At 29.3% G+C, this 27,185-nt stretch overlaps 1 protein-coding gene across 1 annotated transcript in view; it reads left to right on the top strand.

Annotated features, from left to right (window-relative positions):
* LOC106460837 (rho guanine nucleotide exchange factor 12-like) overlaps positions 1 to 25,585 on the top strand; it is a gene marked incomplete at its 3' end in the record, with an annotated part of 55,162 nt that extends 29,577 nt beyond the window's left edge. The window contains exons 7-15 of the mRNA XM_022387637.1: positions 403 to 487; positions 6,901 to 7,028; positions 9,252 to 9,434; positions 10,566 to 10,679; positions 13,342 to 13,485; positions 17,684 to 17,761; positions 20,849 to 20,968; positions 23,881 to 23,994; positions 25,487 to 25,585. Of these exons, the coding sequence (XP_022243345.1) occupies positions 403 to 487; positions 6,901 to 7,028; positions 9,252 to 9,434; positions 10,566 to 10,679; positions 13,342 to 13,485; positions 17,684 to 17,761; positions 20,849 to 20,968; positions 23,881 to 23,994; positions 25,487 to 25,585 (1,065 nt within the window). The remainder of the gene's footprint in view (positions 1 to 402; positions 488 to 6,900; positions 7,029 to 9,251; positions 9,435 to 10,565; positions 10,680 to 13,341; positions 13,486 to 17,683; positions 17,762 to 20,848; positions 20,969 to 23,880; positions 23,995 to 25,486) is intronic.
* Positions 25,586 to 27,185: the final 1,600 nt, after the last annotated feature.

Raw genomic sequence — 27,185 nt, 5'->3', positions numbered from 1 at the left:
ATGGTGGAGAGCTATTGCTGCATGATGATTACATCATGCACTAGCAAAGTTCACATTTTAACACGTATCTTAGATGGGAGATAGCTCAAGACTAGTGGCATGTGTTAAAATATCCAAGACAGATATGCAAGGAATAACTATTGTGTGCATAGAGAGGTAATATCCTATCAGAAATACATTTTGAAATACATTTTGAGGTAAGGAAATGTTAACATTTGCAGATTATGTGCATTCTCTCTAAAATAATCAATTTTGGTATGCAATTTTTAATAAATGCTGTAGCAGTGGTATTACAATCTAAGTGTTTTTAAATATTATTAATTCTGTGGACTTTATTTTGCTCCAAATGATTGCATTTATTTTTAACCCAAATTCTATAACAATATTGTTTTCTCCATACAGCCCGAAAAACAGAATCAGTTGAACAAAGACAGGTTAGACACTATGAGAAAGATGCTGGACAATGAGCAAAGGTTTCTTGAGGTAAGTAAATATACAAATGTATCTGTGTAGAACAATTTTAATGAAAATTTTGTTAACTAGATTCCTCAAGACTGCTGAATTCACTTTGTGGGAAAACTGTGTAAATAGTTTATCTAAGGTAATTTTTCAGTATTTATAAAGTTAAAATAAAATCTAAAAGCTTTTACCCTGCCTGCCTGTCAGTTTTTTTTTTTTTCATTACAGCTGTAGCTCTCTCGTCATGAGCTCGGTCAATTTGATCGACCGTGTGACCTCTTTCTACTCATTTAAAGTCCTTATAAATTTAGTACTTCTAACTTTCAATATAGTGTAAGTATATCTTCACAAAATTTGGCAGTCTTTCAATTAATATTTTAAGTCTTTCACATACAAAAAATCATTTTCTAGTGAAGTATTTTTAATAAATTAAAATACAGATTTGTCCAAGAATATATTGATATTTGTTTTGAATAGTCTGTGTGCAAAGTAATTTTCATGTAAAAATTAAAAATACTTTTTCTCTTCTCAAAAATCTCAAATTTCCTTTGTGTAATCCTTAAAACCTCCTAAATGAAGTTCAAACATTTTTCTTCTGTAAAACTTTATAGTTTATCTGTTATTTTCTCTACCTTGTCTCAAAACGGAATCGGTCAGTTCGACCAACCTCGTAACCATAAAAAAACAATTGAAATAAATCTAAATTACTCTTTTTTTTTTCTTTCTAGAATGACCTCAAATTGTAACATGAAACTACATTTGTTTATCCATAAGTAACTCAAAGTTTGTAACAGTATACATCTATTTATAATTTAATTTTATTATATCATTGCCATTTGAACAGTGTCTAACTACTATTCACACCATTATAAGTTGTAAATTACTCAGAACGTGCAGCACACATTATGCTAATGAATTACATTACCCACAAGCTACTACAAGCTGTTCACTTGTGTGTTTCATGAAACATTTTTATTATAATACTATTATTATAATTTTTCTTAATCTAATCTTGACTAACCTAAAAGGATCCTTATTTTAGTTACTTTTATAATTAGACATAAAGAATAGACATGAAAAACAAGAAATAATATACTTAGCCAATATTCTTTTTTCTTACAGTTGATTGTCAAAGACAGTTAACCCTAATTTGTTATACTAATGAGAGTAATACACTTAATAATTTGTATTTAATTAAATAATGCACCATGGACTAATAACATGCAAAAAGGAGACCAATTCCCTTACTTCTCAAAATGTTTCGGGCTTTTTAACAATGTGACAAGAGTCGTTACAAATTCATCCAAGCTAGTCATTAACTTTCTGTTAGTACTGTGAGTAAAACTGACACTTAACTGTTCAGAACATAATGTTATACAATACATCATTTGATAGATGAAAACCTTGAATTTCTATTGGTTTTAAGTAATATACAGTTAAATGTAAGAGAGAACTATTAACAAATTCTGAAAGAGAGGATGTGACAGGTAGGTTTAGCAGGAGAAGTCTGATTTTCTATTCAATAGCTTTGTAACCAAACAAAATTGAAGACTAAAGATTATGGTTTATCTTAGCAATGGTGATTTTATAGAGAGTAATTAATGTTTAATTTCATACTTTTTTGAGGGGTGGTGGATAAAATAAGGAGGATGACATGGTAAGAGAAAATGTGTGACATGGGTCACACTATGGGAAATTCAGGATTTTTTAAATATTGCCTTGTACAGTTAAGAACTTAAAACTTATATACAATTAAAATATGGATTATTAGCTAAGATTTTATGCTATTCTAATTGGTATAACATAAACAAAAAGTAGTTTAATAAAATTTTGAATGTAAGATACTAAAACCTTGTGACATGCTCAGTAAAGGATACCCATGGTGATAGGGTTAATCCCAACTAGTTTGGGGTTGGCCAGCATTTTTGTAAGCCAAGAAATTTTACACCTGGGTGGCTGGCCCAATCAGCAACCATATAGCACAAGCATGTTTGGTGATGAGGACTCAAACTCGCAACCCTTAGATTACAAGTTGAGCACCCTAACCACCAGGCTATACCAAGTTCCTTGTTTATGTATTGTATTATTCAGTTGTACAATTGAAACTGTAATCTTGGTTATTTGATATTTTATTGGATTAAGCATAAGTACTACCTTAGTCTCACAATATGTAATTTAACATGACAGACATTTACTTCTTATCAGATTAAGTTGAGATGCTACAATAGATATGAGCCAAATCCTGCTTTATTTGGGATTCAAAAATACACATCAATAAAATTATTAGAATAAGACACATAATTGTAGAAATAGTAATGAGGAACATTTGAGATTTTACACAGAATTGCATAAAGACACAATAATGCACAAAGTTTTTTTCAGCATGTATCTTAGAATAGTGGTTCCCAACTGCTGGCCCACATGTAGATTTCAACCAATCTACAGGATGGTTGAAAAACAAAAATGTGTGTTTTGAGATATAGCTATTGACGTATATTGTTTTACAATGTAATTTAAACGTACTTTAAAAAGTTAATACTGTATAAAGTGGTCTGTGAAATTTTGGAATCTGAACTAGCTGGTCCTCAGTTAGAAAAAAGGTTGGTAACCACTTCATTAAAACATACTAATAGGCAGTAAGCTATTTTAAAGCATCTAGAATCTTTTGACAAAATATATCTTATTTTAGCATAATTAGAATATTTCAGTAACAACACTGTTAATCTTTATGAATTCAGTGTATTTTAAATGGTACCATAGCTATACATCAGAATGCATTTGTGTCTTTCACAAAAGTTTTCTTTTCAAATTATTCATATTTTGGCAGGTCTTTTTTATTTGTTTATACATCTTGCATTTATTTTTAACCCTTTTGAGACGAGTCACAGGTAAAAGGCCATGTCACCTTGTTTGTTGACTCGCATTTAAAATTTTATTGAACTACTATTTCATAAATTTATGTCAATAAGTTTGGTACCAAACTGTAGATTATAATTCAAATTTTTGTATTATAGATAATTTAATTTCTTATATCACAAGCATCTAATTTGAACCACTGCTGCATTCAACATACCATGTGACACACAAAAATCGATGTTTAACTTTGTTTTTTAATATTTACCTTAAAATTAAGAAATTAAATTATCTATAATACAAAAATTTGAATTATAATCTACAGTTTGATACCAAACTTATTGTCATAAATTCATGAAATAGTAGTTCAATAAAAATTTTGAATGCGAGACAACAAATGCGATGACATGGCCTTTGACCTGAGACTCGTCTGGAGAGCGTTGATATAATTTACATATCTAAATTGATTTAGGTTACTGTATAGTGAGTTAAAAAGGACTTTTAAAAACCCCATAAATATTATTGTGAAATAAAAAGATTCTTTTTTCAACACTTATGAATTTCTGAAATACATGCTTAGGAAATCTCATTTAATCATTGTCAGTTTGATACAAAAGTTCAGTACATAAATTTATCATCTCTTCTTATGGTTTGTTAGTATAATGGGGCTCAAAACTAGCACACTAAACTGACCTTGTTAGTATACCCATTTCTAGTTAATGGCTCTGACAACTTAACCAAAAATCCCACAAATTCATGAATATATTTTCCAATACTTAGACAATCATCGTTATGAACTTTAGGATTTAGAAACTCCATAGATGATACCAAGATTACAAGCAGTTGGTTTTATTTCATGATATTCATTTTCAGGCAGTGAATTTTCGTTTTTTACTTTTAATGGATATATTTGTAATTTACTTTCTCTAGTTTTAGGTTGGACTTTTTATAATTTCACAAACTTAGTTCTATCATTTAAGATTGCTTTAAATTAATTAATAAAATCTGTTTATTTAAAATAATGACATTATTTTCTTTATTTGCTTTTATAATCATTACATCTTCTTTTGTACCTAATCTTTTTTATAGTGTTACAAATAAAAGTGTGATAACTTGAAATGATAATATTTTTTAACCATTCTGTAACACATCAGACATCGATTGCACATTTTGATTAAGAAAAAAAAGCTATACTACTGCATGTACATTTAGTTATACAACATTTACATATTTCGTACTTTAATTTTTTCAGTTAAACTTGAATATTAAACTAACTTACATATAATTGCTTCTAGATAAAAGGTATTCTTGAAGTATGTATTTTATAATGTTAACAATGTGTATAGTTAGTTTAATCTTTGTCTCGCAGTTTGAACTTGACATTAGATTGTGTAGTTCCAAACAGGATAACATTTTAATAGTAAATACACTTGAGACAGTCTGTTTCAGTATAAAAACAATTTCTTGTTTTAAACTGAGATATTCTGTGGAAGGTTTTTTAAAGGATAGTGGTGTCTAAAGATATTCAAATAACTTTAATATCTTCTTTGTTTAGAATTTAAGTAAAAGAATCAAAATCTGTGAAAGTATTTTTCTTTATGTTTAATTTATATAGATATAAAAACCAAAACATAAATAAGATTCACCTGTGGATACAAATAAGAAAACACTGGAATATAGGACGTTTTCCCTCCTTTATTTATTTCTTCTACCGGTTTTTTGACTTCAAAGGTCACTCTTCAGGAATTAGTTTTACTGAGAATCTATAACAAAAACGTACAAATACTGCTTGTCAACTAAACATAAAAAATCTAACTTAAATACATATACTTTCCAAATATACAAGCATATAATACACTCATGTATAAATTAAGTACATTACAAATGCTCAAAAATAATTAAAATTAGTCAATATATTTTCCCTTTTAAATTATAATCTTATTCTAACTATACTTTCTCTTATTATTATGATAGAAATGCAATTTGTTTAACCTATGATTTCATACTCTTACTTATTTTTTTTATGTAAATCTTAGTAACTGTTTTCACAGCTTCACATTTCCTGCTGACTTTGCACAACAAATTACTTCTGCTCTCTTACTACTATCTATATAAAGTGGTGCCAAAAAAATTTATAAAATATTTTTCAAAAAACAGTATTTTATGTTTTACATTACATTCCCAAAAAGGGGAAAACATGAAAATATGGTTCTTTTAAAATTTAAAGTTTTCTCAAAATGCATTCATTAAAATGTTTGCTGGCATATAGTTGGTGTTATTTGGTATTTATGTAAATTTATCCTTAATCTTAAGTTAATTGTTTCACCAATATATATAATTAACCACAATTTACAATTTCTAAAATATATATTATGTTCTTACAATTGCAATTAAATGAGTTATTAATAGAAAACAAACGTTTTTTGTTATTTCTCTGTATTGTTTTGTTAGATTTCATATAACCTAAATTACATAAAGTACAGTTCTTTCTGTTACAACTGAAGATACCTTCTTTAGAAAAATATCTTTTTATTTAGGTTTATTCAATAATCTATGCAAATTTTTAGGTTGCCATCTTGATAAAATAATTTTACTAATTTTTAATACATCTTTCAGGTTTTTATATACTATTTGTTTTAATTGTATATTAACAAATGATATATTAATGTGTATATTTGTACAATGAGTTACAACAAAAAGTATAATATTATCTTTAGGTTTACTAATCTCTCTGTTTAAAGAAGAAAAAAGTTCTTTGCAATTTCAAAACCTCTTAATATAACTTTTTTCAAATAGTGACACTGAACTAAAATTTTTTTTTAGTTCTAATAATATATTAACTCTCATTTCTTCATTGGAAACCAAACAATATAATCTACTTGCAAGATTTGCAGAACATTTAATTTTATATGTTTGGGATAATTGCTAAAAAAATTTCATATTGATGAGAGTTTGTGGGTTTATAAAAAATATCAGTTACAATTTCCTTTTCTGGTGAAACACCGACATATCTAAAAAGGACAATCCTTTATGATTTCATCCTAAAGTAAACTTAATTTTTTTGTTTATTCAATTTAAAATTCCATCAAATTTATTAATATCTTCAGTATCTTTCCTTTTACAAAATAATCATCTAAAAATATTTCCCCAAAAGTTTTTAAGTGAGCTACAAAAGTATCTTCAAAATAATTAGGTAGTATATTAAATAATTGTAATTCAAAAAATCCCATATCCTGGTTTTCTCCTTTAAGTACATGAAATATCAATTGGTAATTAATTAATTAATTCTAATTAATTCTGTTTATTAATGTGTCTATTAAAATTTACTAGCCTTTTTGTTTGTCCTCTTGTATTTGAATAATTTTTTGCTTTGTCTTAAAGAAGAGAGTCAGTTATAACTGTTTGGTATTGGCTTTTGCTAAACTGAGTACAGACTGAGATTACTAATATTGCTTTGTAACATAATGTTGTTACACCAGCATAGTTAAATCTTTTTAAAATAACTTCAGTTGTGGAAATATATTTAATGTATTCATATTTAATCATTTGTATTTTTGCTCAACTGGAATGTCTCTATCTTTATCATAGGAAAAAAAAAAGAAAATGCTAAAAACCCATCTGAGAAAAATAGGCAAGAAATTATTGGAGCAATAAAGCGAGTCAAAGCTATTGAAGAACAGCTTATTAACATTATAGGCGGAAATAACACTGAAATAGTAAGTAATATTTTGGTCTGTAATAGACATTTGATAAAGTTGAGACTTACTTCAACTTTAGAAATTGTATTGATACTTGAACGTACATCTAAACTCTTGTTAATGGGATATATATATGTTTCACATCAAAAAGTATGGGATCTGATTCTTCAGTGAATAATAAACACAATCTGTGAGATTTTTTCATTCTTCCAAGAGATGTGTAATTAGTGCTAAAATAAATTATTAAAATCCTATCTCTTTTAAGGAAAAACTTCCAAAACTGAAGCTCACAAATCAGTCATAAGATCAAATAACAGAAAATGCAGAATTTATTTTTTTGCAGTCTATAAACCTGAGAAATGTATTGTAAGCTCAAAAATTGCATGTGATTTCTCCAAAAATAAAGAAATATTGAGTTCATAAACTAATAGTAGCACTAGTGTTTTGTTTCTCAAATGTTTGGTTAATATCAGCATATTCTTTCTCTTTACCTGTAAATTTTTTATGTTTCTTTTTTTCCAAGCAATTTATGCATTTTCTTTTTATATTGCCAACTGAAAATTGAAATTCAATGTAATTGGGACTGAGATGCTTCGTTTAACTAGCTGCTATCTCAAGATTATTTTATCAGCAAGAAAAATATTCAACTTTATGGATTTTGCACAGTTTCTTACACTTTTCATTTTTGATGTAAAAACTTAGAAGCAAATATAAAATACTATTTAAGTTATGAATGACTGATAAAATTAAGAATAAAAATATATTTCATTCCGTTATACATTTGTTATTCAAAAACAGTAACAAATGGTGACAAACCAAAGGGGTTCATGTGGTTCTAATATTTTAAATTTTATAAGGTTCTCTAGAAAACATAGAAATAAGCCAAAATATTACTACTTCTGAACAGGTACTTGCTATTAACAGTTAACATAGGAAAGTGGTCATGATAAGAGAAACAGCAAAACTTGAAGGATATAACTTGGATTTAGGACATTCCTCAAAATTCAATTCTTTACATTTCATAGACAAGCCTATTTAGGGTTATATATTTTTAGTTACGCATGCATCTTGGTCAATAAAGTATCTTTGTGTTATAATTGCTTATGATTGGTGGCAGTGAAGCATTGTTGTATTCTAGTATTTATTTTTTGAAAAATATTATTTTGCTAAGCATAAGTAAATTTTAATAAAACTAATTCATGACTTCTTAATGTTTCAGTTTGTAAATCGTAAGGTATAAGTTGTTATTTTAAAATCTGATTGATTACATAGTGCAGTTCTGCTTTTATGTTTTTATTAAATTCTTTCTTATGTTTTTGATTACATGTAGTCCAAATATAATTTTTCACACACAATTACTATGTAATGTTAAATACTTTTTTAAATGTTAGGTAATCAAATCAATTTCAAATTTGTAAGCAAAATCACCACAAATAGTTTTGATATGTTTACACATTGCTCGAATGTTTCTAAAAATCGGTTATGTTTGTTACAACTATAATAACATTCACAGTACAGTATATTCAAACTTTGCCTGGGAAAGAAAATTTTTTGCATTATTTGATTAGCATTTATCTTTAGCACGACTTTAATATATAGCAGAAGAATGAATGAAGAGGCATGTGCTTTTACATTGTGTGCTCTTTTATGTGTAATTTATGTACACTACTTCCATTCATTTCATTAATATCACTTAGTTTAATAGGTATGAAAAGTTCTTTACTTTTAGATTGACAGATATTTTCACACCTCTAATACAGTAAACTGATAAGAACTGGAAAGACAGCAAATAAAACCAACAGAAATGTTGATTGAGACCAAGTGAAAGCAAGAGATTTACACACACAAACAATTCTGTTCTCACTTACTTATCAAATATGTCTTCTCATGTTGGCACAAACAAGAGTAGTTTAAAAAGTCAATTTGGACACAAGTATTCATCTCGGTAACACAGTGTGTATTTCATAGCAGAAGAACTCAATATGAAATGTATTGAAAGTTATGGTCTCTAATCAGAATTTGTAATGTTATGACGATAGTTTTCTGTTAGTTCGTATAACTCTGAAAATCCTAGTTCTTTTGAATTTTAGTTAAGAAATATTTATATTGCATTTAGTTTTACATTAACTATTTATTATTTCTCTTTGTTATAACCATTAGTAATTTTTTAGTTCTTCATTTGAACCATGTCTTCTGTCAGAATATTAGTCTTTCACCTTTTTTTATTTCTTTATCTTTTAGTATCCAGATAAATGCACTTTAGAGCTATCACCAGCAAATCCTCTGTTACAAGTAGAGCACACAGTACAGTCTACCACACCAGCCAACTTAACTGTACCTATGTTTTCTTCCCAGCATACTGGAAGCCTTAGTCCAAACTTAAGAAGACTTATGAAATCATCCAGCCCTAAACCAAAACATCCAGTAAGTAGAGATGTAAAAATATTTACTAAACTTTGTTCTGTTTTTAAGAATCATAATCAAAATTGCAACAAACATTTATCATGACATTTCTATTGTGAAATATATTTTTTTCCCAGTAAGCTTAGCAACATGGCAGTATCAGTCTTAGACTAAATATTTTGACAAGCTTTTCACCATATGTTAATGTTGGCTTTCAATATCATATTTAAGCAGGTCAAAGGCCTTACAGTTTATTGTAACTGCATTAGAGGACTTGATAATTACCTAGTCAAGCGGGATTGCTGTGATTCCAGTTTCTTTAGCTATCCTTCTTATGAAAACAGCCAGTGACTTTAAGGTTTGGATAGAAAGCCATGAACTTCAACTACTTGTTTATCTCAAAAATACACCAGCTTTGGCTTTACAGATGAGATCATTATTGTGAATTGGTTTGCCATGTATTTTCAGTGCCCATTGTGTTTTAAAAGCTCTTTTGTGCAACTTTTTTCCATTTCATGTAGAATGTTGAATGCTTTCTTTTTTGAAAAATTGTATATTTTAATTCTTCATTGTTTGAAAATCCTGGAATATCTATCATAAACCTCCATTGATAAAAATACCTGTAGTGCCACTGTTGGAAATTTGGCTCAGATCAAATATGTAGGTGCTAAATACATTCCTGTGGTTTGTGTATGTGGCAATGCCAATGCATTAATATATACATATTTGTCATATGTAATTAATTTTCAGTGTGATTAATTTTCTCTAAGATCATAATTGTATTATTTTAGGCATGTAAAGAGCAGTAATTTAATGTATGTTTCTATTTTTTATTTCTTGACATTCATGTTTGGACAAAGTGTTTGAACTTTTTAAGTTAATAAGACTTGTTTTAAAACTTGGATTTCTGGACTAGTATGGGTGAAAGTAAAATTTCATTTGTTGATGTTTACACATTACACTATGCAATGGTTGTCAAAGAAATAATCTAATAGACTTTTAATGTATTTTTCTTGTAACTGTTATATGTGGGCATATGTATGTATAATCTTTGTGTATAGCTGATTAGGAAAAGGTGTTTCTTCCATTTTTGTTTGATTTTATTTGTATTTCTGTCTATGTTTCTTGTAAGACTATTACCTTTGTTAACAGCATTCAAGTATGGATGGACAGAATGACTTTGACACACAGCAAATTAGGAAACCAAGTGCTCCAGAAGGCTTTGCAGAGCCTCCAAGTAACAAAAGGCTTCAGATATCTATGAAAGTATGCTGTTTTTTTCTCTCCTGATTTTGTGCAGATACAGTAATTCCTAGAAAAGAAAATTTTTGTTTTAAGAATCTAAAGCAGTTATCATTAGACAGTACATGATCATTAAATAATGATTCATTTAACTTGTTCTCACATTTGAAAATTGCTTAATTAGGTTTCTTAAGGGAGTCACATCCTATGCAACTTCTGTATGTTCCTGTAACAAAGTTAAATTTTAAAGCTGTTTAAGCATCTTGCTACAAGTAGGTCAAAGTGCGAATGTCATGACTTTTTAAGTTACGTTCAAAATTTAATTGAACTAATTTATTATCATTGCATACAAATAGATTTGGCATCAACATGTAGCTAATAAACCAAATTTTAGTATTATATAAGATTTAAATTCTAAATTTTGTAAGGAAATATTTGAACAAATTTTCAATCTACCCTAGTATGAGAATTATGACACTTGTTCTCTAGATATTCTTTCTTCTGTACTTTATTTACAACTCCTTTGAAAAGTAGGGAATTTAATGTAGATTCTCATTATAATATAGATATTATTACTAAGGCAAAGCATAATTTTTATAGCTTTCAACCTTATTTTGTTACGGAGCCATAAACTAAAAAATCAGACCCCTCTTGCCACACCCACCTCTCACATCCTCTCTTTCACAAATTATCAATAGTTCTGTCTGGTGTTTTATATCATATTACTTATAACAAATAGAAAGCCAAACTTTTAACCTATCAAATGACATATTATAGTGCATTGATTTCTGTTCAGAGAATTGTCTGTTTCACCTTTAGTTCGAAACTTTGTCTCATGGTATTCACATCAACAAGTTTAGCTGAATTTTTAAAGGCTATAATCATATAGTTAGAAAGCCAAATAAATTATGATAGTTATAAGACATTATTTTTTGTGAGTGTTATTATTCTGTGTATAAAGTATAAAAGTAGACTTAAGTTCATTGATAAATGACAGCAAAAAAAAACACAAGGACCTAGGTAAGTACTCTATTTCTTGTTTATCCTGTATTCTTTATTTATTATTAAAACATTAACTAAAATGTAAAAATTAGAAACTTACTAGGTAAGGTAATGAAAAATAATAATAATAATAATAATTATTCACTAAGTATGCTTGTAAGTAGCTCATGCATTATATAATTCGATATGGTAACTAAAGCCACACATTTGTTGAGTGATTTACAATTTATGTGGCGAGATTATTAGCTAGACACATTCCAAAACATACCTACCTCTTCTCACACTACAGCTATTACTCGACTGCCAGGGTTTCTTCCTTTGCCCATCTAAGCATTGGTCTGATTTTCTCTCGCTTGCTCCAGTCTTTTAAATCCCACTTAATTGTCCTTGGGGATATTTGTCTTGTGACACTCTCCACCTATGTCAATGTGCTCTCTATCCTGCTATTGTATATGAGCACCTCATTCAGATAATGTTATCACTTTTTCTTGACAAAACACCACTAACAGGTTTCCCAGTGCTCTGATCATTCAGAAATACTTTGAGCATTCTTTGTGTTACGTAGTGTATTTTCAGAAGGAATTCATGGATTATTATTTCCGACAGAGGCAAATCGGGTCTCCTGTTGCATCTCTGATATCTGGTGTCGCTCAACAATTGGGAGGGGGGAGGGAGTCACTCTCAGTTGAGACTATCAGGGATCTTATTCGTAGTGAGATGGAGACATATTCGGTTCCAGAGGCCTCCAAGGCTGCAATTGAAGGCGATCCTGGATATTCTGGAGAGAAATTAGATTCACTTTTTCCTGCACCTTTCTATATTCTGTTGGCTTCTCAGGAGGCCACTTTGGGATAAGCTGCCTCAGGCTCCTTTTCTTCAGTTGGTCCATCAAGCTTGTGATGTTTTGGGTCTTTCCTCAGTTGCACTTGAGCCTGCATCTTCTTTGATGGCTGAAAGGTCTGGGAGCGAATTATTAGTTCTCCCTCCATCCACTATTATTGTGGTTCACTGCTCAGTTAAGTGAAGCGACAGTTATGCCTTGTCTCCCATGGTTGTTGGAACTATGTTTTTCTCTTCATTTACAAGTGAGCTGATTTTATTCACACAGTGTTTAACTATATCTTGTTATTGCAATATTGTAGCTTATGTACTGGTCTATGTTTTAGGTTGAAATACTACAGTTTTACCCACAGGCTAAATCAGTCAGTCAAGTTACTTTTTTTTATGGTGCTATAGAGTCTATAACAAAAAAGAGAAGAAAATGCTTGGCAAAAATGTCCATAAATATTTATCCAACTTTTATTTCAAAAAGTACATCAGGGAGAGCTATAAAGAACATTGTAAGAAAGGAAATCATTGGGAAAGATAATTCATGGATCTTGTGGTTCTTTAACAAGCTCCATGAATGTTTTACTATTTAATCTGAAACATTAGAACTAAATAAGGTTTTATACAAATATAAATTTTTATACACTTCTTACTTTATAATTGTATATATATATTTTTTTAAGATGTAGTTATACTATCTAGAAAACAATTTCATTTTATGATATTCAAGTAAGTTGTGTTAAGAATGAAAATCACAATTATTAAGGTGTAAATAAGACTTGCAAAAGTTTGGGAAAAAAATTTGATGTGTTGAATATGAATCTTTTTCATAAAGTATTGTATTTTAAAATTTTAGGGGTTATCTTTTGGTCAATATGAGGGTAAGCTAGGAAGTCCTGGTATATCTCCTCCTGCTACTCCTATTCCTACAACTGATGCAACACTTGGAGAAAGAATAAAAGAAGTGCTAAATGGAGAGGACTCCACAAGTCAAGAAGAGGTATCAGTAACCGTATTAAGATGAATTGAGATTTCTTACTATACTAATTCTAAGTATTTTTTCAGTCCGAGTTAGCTTACTTAAATTTGCCCTGCACGTGTGAGACCCCATGTGTTGTTTTGACATATCTGTTGTATGGTTTGTTTTATAGCATTATGAAAACAAACTACTGGGTGAAATAGTTTTGAACTTTAAGAATTAGTTTCTACTGATTATGTAGCTGCTGAAGATAAATTATCTTATTTTCAGATGTGACTAGACCACCCGTGACCCATTGGGTCACCCACTATTTAGAGGTTATGAAGAATTCAAGCTAATTTCAATATTGCACCAAAATGAAGGTTTATTTTGAGATAATTTAATTAAATATTTCAATCCATTCGTGTTATTCATAATTCAAGAAAATATATTTGATTGTTGATCGGGAGTAAAAGGAAAGACCATTTAATTTTTCAAAAAAGTGAAGTCGAGTTTTCAGGTATTGTGATGAACAAACCTTATTCACAGTTGATTCAAAACGCCTGAAAATAAGAAATAACAGATAATAGTGATGTTATTCATGGTTGGTTTATTAGAACGTAATTGCTATAAAAAAACCAAAAAAAGCTATTTCAGAAAAACATTTCATACTTACTTGCTCAAATTATTGCAAGAAACAGCAAAACTTGATAACTGATACATTATGAAATTCACCAAATGAAAAATCTTTCTCACTATCTCACAGCGAATGATTTTTTGACTGAAAATTTTTTCTCATTTCCTTACCTACCATAACCAAAGCACATTATTGAGAAATTCTTCAAGATCTTGTTTTTGTCATCTTACACCTTTTAATGAAGATAGGAACATTGACAAGGAAATAGATTTGAATGAAGAAGTTTTGTAAAGAGCAGGAATGGTAGTGTGATGTAAAATTACTCTTGCTAGAAATTTTTGTAAAAGTGACCCGAAAAATGGCGCTAACTCGGTAACCCATGGCCCTATTTTAACAAAACTTGTTTATTCTGTTTCTATTCTCATTTCTCATATTTCTATTCTCATATTATGTGCCGTATTTGGTGTATTTAATTACAGACAAACAAACAATCTCAGAGTTTTAGTAGTATATAGATAGATAGATGTATGGGATACTTTCTTAAGTCAGCACAACACCTAAATGCTACATTCAATGGCATGTTTGTTTCTAATTATTGCTTCATAAAGCAAAACAGCTTATGAAAATTACATTACAGTGTCAAATTCATTTTCAATGATCAACGCAGTTGGCAAAAGTATTTTAATGTAACTATGGTTTACATATCACACACACTGTACGTTACATTAGCTTGTATGTAGTTTTGTAATAAACATCTTAAAGTTGTTGTGCTTACATTGCCATCTTTTGATGAAATAGGGAAATAGATTTAAATGAAGAAGTTTCGTAAAGAGCTCGAATGGTAGTGTGATGTAAAATTACTCATGCTAGAAATTTTCAGAAAAGTGACCCAAAAAATGGCGCAAACTTGGTAACCTGTGGCCTGATTTTAGCGAAACTTGTTTTATTCTCTTTCTATTCTCATATTTCTATTCTCATGTTGTGTGCCTTTTTAATTACAGACAAGCAAACAATCTCAGAGTTTTAGTAGTATATAGATAGAAGATAGATATCTGTATGAATTTACAGCTATGAAATTTTGAAAATATTTCATTGCGATACACTTCTTTAAGAAATGATTTAAAATGCTTACCTTTGTTGTAGATTTTATATACTGATTCTTATGTCTTTCTACATTCTATAATACTTTTCTATAAAATTTTTATTTTATAAACTGTAAATGTTATTTTTATTGTGATTCAAAAAACAATGCTGTGTTTACAATCACTTGACATTCAATAAAAATAACTTTTTACCAAACCCAAATCATAAGCAAGCTAAGTTTTACATTTTTTTTGTTAGAATGTTTCATGTGATATATACCCCCAATAACTCAGTGGTAAGTTGCCAAGCTTGTTTTCTTAAAATCTGATTTCAATACCCATGGTGGGCAGAGCACAGATAGCCCAATGTGTAGCTTTATACTTAACAACAAACAAACATTTAATATATATAATAAGTTTTAAACCTGTTTTATATTTAATTACTTATCTTGTTTTAAATTTCTTTTTGGGAATTCTCTTAGTCCATTCATGCAGTTAATTAGGCTGAAAAGGTCTAATTTAAGTAAGGCTTAACAATGGCTTTGTGAAAGAAATGAAACTTGATGTGATTGAGTGCAAAAAGTCAGAACTGCAATTGTAGTGAAAGTTGTTCACAATTTTATTTTCTCTAGAAACCAGTTGTCAAGCTAATCTTTTCTCACTTTATTTCAACTTTTATGTGAATCTTTGCTGAACTTGAAGTCTTACTGACTTTCACAGTATTAAAAAATGGAAAAGGCTGTCATAATGTGTTTAGAGATTAAGCAAAAGTGATAGGCTAAAAATCAATAAAATTGACTATTATTCAAGTTACAGGGAAAATTAGCACCATTTTGTTTAAATCCATCTAAGGGCTATATGAGTGCCATATTATATGAAGAATCTAGACAATTCAAAAGACTAACAATTTTCTATGGAGCATGTTTAAATAACCCAAAATCAAAATTTATATTATTTTTATATATGAAATATTAAATTTTTTTTATTGAATACATTTCAACTCTTAAGTTTTAAAATAAAAACAATTGTAATTTTATGATCTAAAAGTTTATAAACTTAACAGTGCAGTCTTGTCCTCAAAGCAGACTGCACTCATGTGGATGTGAAAAAGTTAACTGGAAGATGTGATAAAATAAATATTTGCATTTTTTGCAGGAATTTTGGACTTGTTATAAATTTCGTGTTTAGTCTCACCCTCTACTGTAACACAGCATTATGTTATGATATAAATTGAATGTTAATTTAACAAAGAGTGTAATTCTCTATTATTATAAAATACATGTATCACTATTCTTTTTTGCCAAAAAATGATTTTGTGTGCTGCTGTTTTGAAATTATTAGTTTGATCATAAAATTGGATAGTTTTATTCAACTGTGTTGTTATATCATTTTTCAGTAAGATATAACCAAATCTCCAAAATTGATTTAATTTCTTGGCTTTTCTATCTTTTTTTAAATAATGTTTCAAGTTTTATTTTGCCAAATCTTATAAAAGAGTAGCAGAAATGTACTTTTTAGGTATACTGACCACTTATTGGAGGTTGATGTTTAACAAACTCTTATTAATTTAGAATAATGTGGAGTTAATCAACAACTTTAAGGTTTTCGAACTACAATTCTGTGTGTTTTATCTGTCTGTTGAAGTGAAGAGTTCCCCAGTGGGTCAGCAGTGAGTTTATGGACTTAAAACATCACTTCCTCATGGGAAACAGAATGCAGATAGTTGATGTATAGCTTTTTGTAAAAACAAACACAAAAATCAATTGAAGAAACATCAGAAATTTTATGAAAATAAACTTTCATGTTTTTATAAGTATCACTGTAATTTCAGTAAAAATATTATAACTGTTATTTTGAAATATTGGCACTTTCTGTATTATTTAAAGGTTCTCTCAATTTTTAAATTAAGTATGTTTTTCCTCCCCTCTGTTCTTCCTTAGGTAAATGTGGACTAACTTTCAGTTACTTAGTTGTTGTTGTTTTTTCTATGGTAGGTTTAATAAACATTTTTATTAATCTTCACGTTTAGTCTTTCAAATTCTGTGTGAATATAACTGAATACTTGTTTTTACATGTTACAGTAGGATATCTTTCTCCCGTGAAAGTACATAAAAGTCACTAAAGGGGTAAATGTAAAATCGTGTTTTGAACTTATTCACATCTGAGAGCAATTTATCTTTAGGACAAAATCAAGAAGAAGAAAATGTAATTTTTTTTTATTGTGGCTGAATGGTTAGATTTTTTTGAGATGGAAATATGGTGTGAAAACATAAAAGAACTTAACTGTAACATCAGCACATACATTTATTGTAGTGTATGTATAAGCCTGAAGTATAGTTGCTTGTATGTGAAACTTACTTTGTGAAATTTGAAGTGTAGGAAATAAATTTGGCTCTTCTTTTTTTTGGACTCAATCTTACTGAAACCAGTAATGCATTGTGTGCTTGTAGTTTATAGAGCTGTAGACTATTTTTATTTTGCTATTGCTTATTCTCATGTAGTCTTATGCTTTGTTCTTCAGGAAGAAAAAACCTTTTTCCCTAGACCTGTGGACCTAAAGCCTTCTACAGGTGCTATGCTATCTTCATCTAATCCTCAGGTATTGGGGCTTATGAAAGCAAATGCTTTACTTTCTTTGCTTGGGCTCTGTTTAATTCTTATTTTATCCTGAAAGTATCCTTTTAAGACAGGATGTTGCTGAAAGTTACTATAACACTTCTCTAGTAATAACAATTTGTAACTATGTTATTTTATTCTGAAAGTATCCTTTTAAGGCAGGATGTTGCTGAATGTTACTATAACACTTCTTTAGTAATAACTATTTGTAACTATATATATATAATTTAATCAGGAAGTACAGTTACCTTGCCTATTAATTCATGTAAACTTCAGTTATAGTTCAACCAGCCATATTTCTGAGTTTTTAGGAAATAAAAACCACATGTATAGTATGTGAAATTGATCACAAAAGAGATAAGTTTATAAACAACCAGTAATTAATATGAACACATATAAACTCACATATAGTAATAAAAAAAATATGTATGGTGCAGCAAGCACAGGTGTCATATACTTCTTTTTAAGCAACAGAATGCATTTATTTTAGGAAAAGTAGAATAAAATATGAAAAATTTTAAATGAACCAGAGGTCAGTATTTGCAGTTATAACAACTCTTAAGATGTATGTTGAGTTAACAACTAGTTATAAAGTAGTAGCTTTAATACATGTACAGGGTATCATCATGAGCTTGTAACAATTGATGTGCTTGACACAGTAACAGGGTACCAAAAGGGCATAACTGATTTGTGTATTGTTTTTACAGAGTAGTAATAAATATTCAACCATTGATGCACATATTGTTTGTAACACAATACAAATGTAAGCAAGTAACCACTCATAGACATATTGCTTACTAGAATATCAACATGTGTATTTACAGTGGTGGTAATGCACCAGCTGCTTCTAACAGGGTATCAACATTGACAAATAACTAGACAAGAATATTATAGTGGTCATATTAGGGCATCTGTATGAATATGTAATGAGTGATGTGAATGTTGCATGTAACAGGGCATAATTGAACAATTATGTCCTTTTTGCTTCTAAGTGTCAGCATGAATATATAACTAGTAATATGCATGTTACTTGTTACATTGTGTCAATGCAGTGTTGCCCATTTTGCTTGTAAGTGCCAGCATGAAAATACAACTAGTAATATACATTACTTGTTACATTGTGTCAACAGTGTTGCCCATTTTGCTTGTAAGTGCCAGCATGAAAATATAACTAGTAATATATATTACTTGTTACATTGTGTTAACAGATTGATGCCCATTTTGCTCATGAGTGTTTACTTAAAATTTAATTTTTACAAAGGAGAAAGATACATGACACACAGATTATATATTCATGCTGACACTTATGAGCAAAATGGGCATCACTTTGTTGACACAATGTAACATGTATATAACTAGTTATATTTTCATTCTGACAACACCTGATTATTTTATGCATGTTTAATGATATCTTCAATCCAACTGCATAAGAAATCTGGCAGAGAAATGTGAACTCCTAAACCTCTAACATTCTAATAATTCACTTAATGTTAGATAGATTAGTGTTTTAAAATGGATTTTAATTAACCATACAGTACATGCATGTAATTTCTCATAGCTTACTCCCTTGACCATTTTTTGGCCAAGTGTTTTTGTTAAAAGCATCTGTTTTTTTATTAAATTTATTGTATATGTGTACATTTATGTTAAAAAAATGATCCAAAATGTACTTCAGTTCATTATCCTGTGCAATGAAAATATTTATGAATCAGATATTTACTTATTTTTTCTAGCTATAAAATATTATGACTGATGGTTAATAAGTAATACATTCAAGCAAACATTTAAGAAAATGATGAAGGTTTGGTGCTCATTTAAAACTTGTTTATTGTTGGATATACAGAGTATAATATTTATGGTTGTAACATTTCAACAGGTTAAACTGGCATAATCAACACTACAGAGTGAACCCATGATCTAGATAATATGAGAAACTAGTGGATGGATATGTTGGTATTTGATTGGTTGAGCTTAACAAGGCTAAAAAACATAAAAAAAAACGATGTTGGAAATGGTCAACCAGTTAATGCTGTTTTTCTATACTTGAAAATCTTGATCATAAAATCAACTGAAAGTCAACCAAGTTAATATATAAAACTGGAAATTATGTCAAAAGAAAAATTATGGTAAGTTCACTAATCCAAAGGCTGCCAAACACCATTGAAAGCCAATTTAAGTCAAGATGATCTACAACAAACACATTTCTAAAATAATCTTTTGAACCATTGTTTTGAAATTTCAAATTGATATGAATACAGTTAGTGATACTTTCACGTGTCCTCTTCTGTCCAATGATGGTTGTTGAGAAAAACACTTTTTTATAACAGAAGCTCCAAGTCCTTTAATGACATATGATGGCAGCGAGGGGGGGGGGGCTCGGTTTAAATTGACCTTTATTGGTGTTTTAAGTTTGACAGCCTTTCAATTAACAAACCTTCAACAGATTTTCTCTTGACATAATTTTGAGTTTTGTATATTAATATGGCTGATTTCTAGTTGATTTTATGATCAAGATTCCTCATGTATAGAAAAATAGCATTAATTGTTTGACTTCTTGCAAAATTTTCTTTATGCTTTGCAGTCTTGTTAAGCTCAGCCAATAAAATATCAGTGTATCAATCGGCTAGTTTTTTCTATTATCTAGATCACTAGTTCATTCTCTGTAGTTGTTGTACTTGATAATGCCAGGTTGACCTTGTGAAACATTGTAACCATAAATATTATACTCTGTATATCTAACAGTAAACAGGCCCGGCATGGTTAGGGTGCTCAAGGGTCGCATGTTCGAATCTCCGTCCCACTATTCATTGGTAAAAGAGTAGCCCAAGAGTTGGCGGTGGGTGGTGATGACTAGCTGCCTTCCCTCTAGTCTTACACTGCTAAATTAGGGATGGCTAGTGTAGATAGCCCTCGTGTAACTTTGCATGAAATTCAAAACAAACAGACTAATAATAAACAAGTTTTACATAACAAGGTACTTCCTTTATTTATTTTATATTCATTACAGAATCTAGTTTTTATTAATAATTTATGTTTAATAATGCTCATTGTGATAATTGTATTTCTTCAGGTATATGGTACACCACCTGAAAGCTTTTGTAGCTCAAATGTTTTATGTGAAGTTGGAACTATATCACCAATCATGTCAATGGAAGATGATGATGATGACTGGCCACCAGACTCTCAGCCAGTAAGCTCATTTTTCTTAAACACACTAGATTAAAACTTATGAAATGATGCATGAAAATTTTTTTTAAATAGTTTAAATTCTGCAAAAAGTTATAAAACAGTAAAATTATTGGAAAAATTTAAGAACATGTTAATATGTTAAGAACAGTTCATATCAAATATGTTTTTGGATGTTGCTGCAGTCTTTCATTGTATGCTACATATGATATTTTATTAACTACACAGAAAATATAGTTATTTCTGAAAGTCATTAACATACAAATTTCATGTATTTAACAGATAGCGGTATATTTAGTTTTTAATGTTAACTTTTTATCTTGTATGAGAAAAGATGATTTTGACATGTCTATCCTGTACAGCATAGGCAAATATTCTATTGTGCCAATTCATTCAGTGAACTAACCCAAACAAGTTTAACTAAGAACATGACTCTTCTAAGATTTCAAAATATACATTTATTACTAACTTGTATATTTCATGTTGTATCACCAGTCTTGCAGCAATCACAGTGAGATTATTGGAGTAGAGAAATGTTATTTCCTGAACCTGTAAAGTTTTCTAAAAATCTTAGCCAGATCAGCTGCAGTTCTTTTATGTATTACTAGTTCGTAAGACATTCTTCGGCAGTTAAATTTTGAGATCTGGAATGTTGTTTCTGTCCAGAAAATAATATTTTTCTCACCAAAAGATGAAAGCAAGTTACAAATAAAGACTTCTTAGGTTTTCATCACTTTACAGAACATTTCCTTTGAAAAAAGCTAATCACAAGGAAACATACTTGAACCCTTCTGAAATCCGTGTTTTATTTTTGTGAGACTCCTAAAGTATATCTTGAATTAACCCTAAGTGCACAGAGTCTGTTCATTGTAACAATTCTGTATTGCAGAGTTAATGTTTATTATAGTTCCACATTAACTTAGTGTAGTTTCACAAAATTTGATAAGCTTTTAGTAAATATTAATAGTACGTACATAAAAAAATCAGAATTTTTAATAAAGTGTTTAAAGATTTGTCTTTGAATTTACTTTAGACAGTCTTAACTCAGACTTTGACTATTCCAAGTGTAAGATGATTTTCATATTAAGAATAAAACTAGTTTTTCATCTTACAGTTTTTTATTTTATTTGCATAACTTCTAGAATCTCCTGAATGAATAGAAAATGTATTCATTTTTCAGTAAAGCTTTTTATTTTATCTAACTTCACATTATATGTGCTCAGTCCACTTGATTGGTTTTGTAACCAACACAAAAAGAAATGACAAATGAATCAAGATTACCCTTTTTTCTTTTTATAATGACTGCAGATTGTAACAGGAAATTATGATTATTCATTCTAAACAGTCTTAGGCTTATGATGGTTTACATCTGTTTTCATTTAATTTTATTGTTTTACTACCCTGTGAACCTTATCTAACTACCATGAATAGTAATAAGTCACCCAGTAGGAGTGTGGAGAGTTTAGGGTAAAGAAAATTTGAGGTTACAGAACACGACATCTAACTGTGTATGTTCTTTGTGCATTACTTGAGGCAAAAAATGTTTTATTTAATGATTTTTGTTTAATTTTAGTTTCTCTTTTAAAAATAAGATATCAATAAACAAAAAATACAGATAAAAATAAGTAATTTATTACTTACTTCAAGATTGAGGTCTTTTGCTCTTGAAAGTTGGTCATTTACCCTAACTTTTTTCACTAAGTTGGTTTTCCAAAACATAATTCATGTAGCTTTCAAATATGCATTTTAAAACACAAACAATAATTCAAACAGTAAAACAGAATGCCCCAAAACTACTATAATTTTTTTCTTTCTAACGGACCTATAAAAAGGTTTAAAAAATTATATTACTTATTGGAGCATTGACTTTGGTCTTCATTCGATAAAATCTGCTTGGGAAATGGTGCATTTTACTGAAATAAATTAACATAAAGATATAATCATGTAGTTCACAAATGGCCTTGCTGTTGATCATAAAATTGACAAAGTAAGCATGAGAAAATAAGTAATTTTGAAAGCATGAAAAATTGGAAGGAACTTCTTTGGTAGCTGTAACAAATTTACTGTTATTTCAGAAAATAATGAAGGTAGGGAGGTTCTTATTTCACATTCTGGCCTGTCAACACCTATTGTTGGTGTTTGTAATTATTGGATGTTTTGAAACATGAAAATCTAGAATGAAGAATTCAGAGCAGAAAGCATTACATGTCACATAAAAGTGAAGACTGAGCATTTATTTATGCATTTCATTTTTAAATTAAAGAATTAAAACGTACATTAAAATTTGAATTTTAGATCGTGTTTTGATGCCAAGTTTGTTGACGTACAATGCTAATAATGTTGATCAATTAATTAATTTGATTTTGAATGTAACTCTGTAAAAGTCGTGACATGCATTTTGACCCCCATCTGTGCACATAGTATTAATGAAAAATTATGATACACATTAATAAAATTAAATAAATGTGAATTCTTACTAGTTAACGTTTTTAAACTTTGCTACTGCCTAGTCATCATCATCAGTAGCAGTTTGTTTAGCATAATTAAGGTTGTTGTTACCTTTTGAATTATTTCTGAAAGAAGAGGTTTTTAAAGATTGAAACCTAACATCAGTTTATGTGCTTTTATTCAGTACAAAATATACCTTTTATTTTGGGAATGTCTTTGACTAAGTGTATGATATTTGAAGTGTTTGTTTTTTAGGGTGATAAAGGAGCATGTATTTATATAGGTATTGTTTTTTATTTATAATTATACTAATTCATCTTTTTTTAAATAGCCAAACAATACAATTAAAATTTAAGTAAAATAAGATAATGGCATAAACCTAGTAGCAGTGAGTCAAAATGATTTATTATTGTGTGTTTGTGCTTACCAGCCATAAATAGATTTCATGAGATGCGTGTATTTTTATAGGGACTGCAAAATAAGCATGGTCCATTTGAGACAGCCTGGAAATTGTTGATGCATCCTGCACATTTAGCCGTGTTCATGTCTTACCTGATCTCCAACAGTGATCCCTCTAGTTTGGTGAATAAAATTACTTAATTCTTATCTACATTATATAATATACATGGCATGAATTGAATATTAATTGTAAATTATGTTTTGTCACCAGGGTGACACCTGTGTGTGTGGATATTTTTTCAGGTATTTTATTATATTAAAAAACATAATATAAAAGACTGATATTTTTACCTCAAAATTAGCAAGTATACCAACTAAAAGCTTTGTTTGTTACTAATAAAATAAATTTTATATTGAGGAAAATAAGATTTTTTTTCCTGAAAATTTATTCATACATAAAGTTGGTTGATTAGTTGATCATGGCACTTTGGAAAAATTCAAAAAACCAGTAAGAACTTTTGTGTGGATATTACAGTTACAAATGAAGTCAGTCATATAATTTTAAAATCAAATAATGTTATCAAGGTTAACAATCTTTTGTGGCATTTTTATACAGTCACTGTACTGCATCTGAGGACACTTTTGAATGCACACAACTTGTGTTTTATTCAAAGCTTGCATTTGTCTACAACTGCGCTTTCAAAGCCATTAAAACTTGATGGATAACAACATAATTTAATATGTAACTTGTTTTAATTTGTAAACCAAAGCTTTTGTTTCTTTACAAAATATAATCTAAGTAAACTATAACAGAATCTTCATTACTTTCCTTTAAATTTGATGAATATCACAAAAAAATGGAGTACTATTTCCATAAGTGGAAAACCAGCTTCAGTAAGCTTTATTTTCTCTATATTTTCAGCAAAAGATTTCTATACAAACTGAATGAAAAGTATTGTTTGTTATAGTAAATGTTGTATTTCTGATTCTCACTTACTGCTAATTATAGATGACTGACCTTTCAGAGTTTGTAAATGGAATATTATGAGGGTTGTTCATTTAGTTTGTGGGCCCGGCACGGCCAGGTGGTTAGGGTGCTCGACTCATAATCTGCGGGTCGTGGATCTGAATCCCTGTCACACCAAATATGCTCGCCCTTTCAGCCGTGGCGTCATTATAATGCGATGGTCAATCCCACTATTTGTTGGTAAAAGAGTAGTCCAAGAGTGGGCAGTGGGTGGTGATGACTAGCTGCCTTCCCTCTAGTCTTACACTGCTAAATTAGGGACGGCTAGTGCAGATAGCTCTCATGTAGCTATGCACTAAATTCATAACAATCCAAACCATTTAGTTTGTCAGTACTTTTGAACTAATTACATGGAGTTCTGATGATCTGTAGAAATTACTAAGAATTTTAATAACACATCTAAATTATAAATACAAAATGTAATGTTTATCTTTTTATTCCTATTATCCTCAAATATATTGAGACTTCTAAAGAAAGAAGGTAATTTAGAAAAATGCCAAAACAGGTTGTAAACATTTCACATTTTTTATTGGTGTAGTGGATGTATCTGAAAAAAATATTTTTGTCAAATAATATAGTTTCAAGAAATGTTGATCAGTTGTTTTTGACAAAAAATGTCTTCTTAAGAAATGCTGATTTTGGTTACAGTTTTTCTACCTTATTGCACAAATATATGAGGAAGGAAATGGAAAAGAAATGAAGAAATGGGCTTATGAAATCCATTCCACATTCTTAGTGCCTAAAGCTGTAAGTAAATCAAGAATCATGCATTTTTTTCAAGAAATATTTTTCATTAAAACAAAAATACCATGGTTGTTTTCTATAAATAATGACAGATTTTAACCCTTTTGTGATGGGTAGATCAAAGTTTACATGTCATGACCTATTAGAGTGTTACATTTAAGATTTAATTAACTCTCTCTACACGGGCTCAGTCAAATTGACCAATCACATAACCACTTTGTACTCGTTTAAAGTCGTTATAGTTATGAGATGATTAACTTTTAATATAGTATAATTATCTTCACAAAATTTTGCAGACTTTCACTAAACATTACAAGTCTTTTACATCAAAAAATCAATTTTTTTAAGTATTTTTAATAAACTAAAAAAAAATTATATGTCCATAAACATATCAAGTTTTTTTTTACTAGTCTGAGTGTAAAGTGATTTTCATGTTGAGATTAAAAATTCTTTTCTTCATATCAAAAACCTCAAATGTCTCTAAAACCTCTTAAATACATTTCAGTCGCTTGTTTGTTTACTCTACCCTAACTCTATACAAGATTGGTCAATTTGACCAATCTAAATAATTCTAAATTACCCTTTTTTCCTTTCTATAATGACTTCAAATTATAACATGACACTGTATTTGTTTATCCTAAGTAGCTTTAAACTCGTAACAGTATACATCTATTTATACTTAAATTTTATTGTTTAATTGTTCTTTGAATTCATGTCTAACTTTCTGTTCATGTCATTATAAGTTGTAAATCACTTGGGGAACATGAGGCTGGTGCTATGCTATCAAATTACATTTCTCCAAGCTGCTCGTGCTTGTTCATTGTGAAGATTCTTTATTATTTTATTATTAATTATTTTACCTAATCTAACCTTAACTAACCTAAAGAAATTCATATTTTTACATTTTAGTTACTTTTATAATAATAAGTAAAGAATACACATGAAGGACAAGAAATAAAGTACTTACCTGGACCTTCTTTTTTTGCTATCGACTGTCGATGACACTTGACCCTACTTTTTTATACTAACAGTAGTAGTGCACTAAATCATTTTTATTTAATTAAATAATGCATCGAAAAGCATAGAATAATAACGTTCACAAATCAGATAATCTCCCATAACTATCACAATTTTTCTGGCTTTCTAACTATGTGACAAGAGCTCTTACAAATTCATCCGAGCTACTCAATATGTTTCCTGTGGGAATGAAGCTTGCACTAAAAGAGAAACTGACAATTTTCTGTTCAGAACACAATGTAATATAATATGTCATTTGATAGATGAAAACCTTGGATTTCTGTTGGTTATAAATAGTGTATTATTAAATGTAAGAGAGAACTATTAACAAATCCTGAAAGAGATAATGTGACAGGTGCATGCAGCAAGAGGAGTCTGATTTTTTATTTGATAGTTCTGTAAACAAACAAGAATGAAGGCTATAAAAAATTATGCTTTGACTCAGCAATGATGATTTTATAGTGAGTAATTTATGTTAAATTTCTTACTTATTGGAGAGGTGGTGAATAAATTAGAGAAAAGGGGATGCCTAGAGAAAAAATGTCACATTTCTCACACTACAGTAAATTCTGGATTTTTTTTAATA

The sequence above is a fragment of the Limulus polyphemus genome, unplaced genomic scaffold (assembly GCF_000517525.1).
Source record: "Limulus polyphemus unplaced genomic scaffold, Limulus_polyphemus-2.1.2 Scaffold846, whole genome shotgun sequence".
NCBI lineage: Eukaryota > Metazoa > Arthropoda > Merostomata > Xiphosura > Limulidae > Limulus > Limulus polyphemus.
Note: the sequence above shows the minus strand (reverse complement) of the source record. Positions and strands in the feature narration are given on the sequence as shown.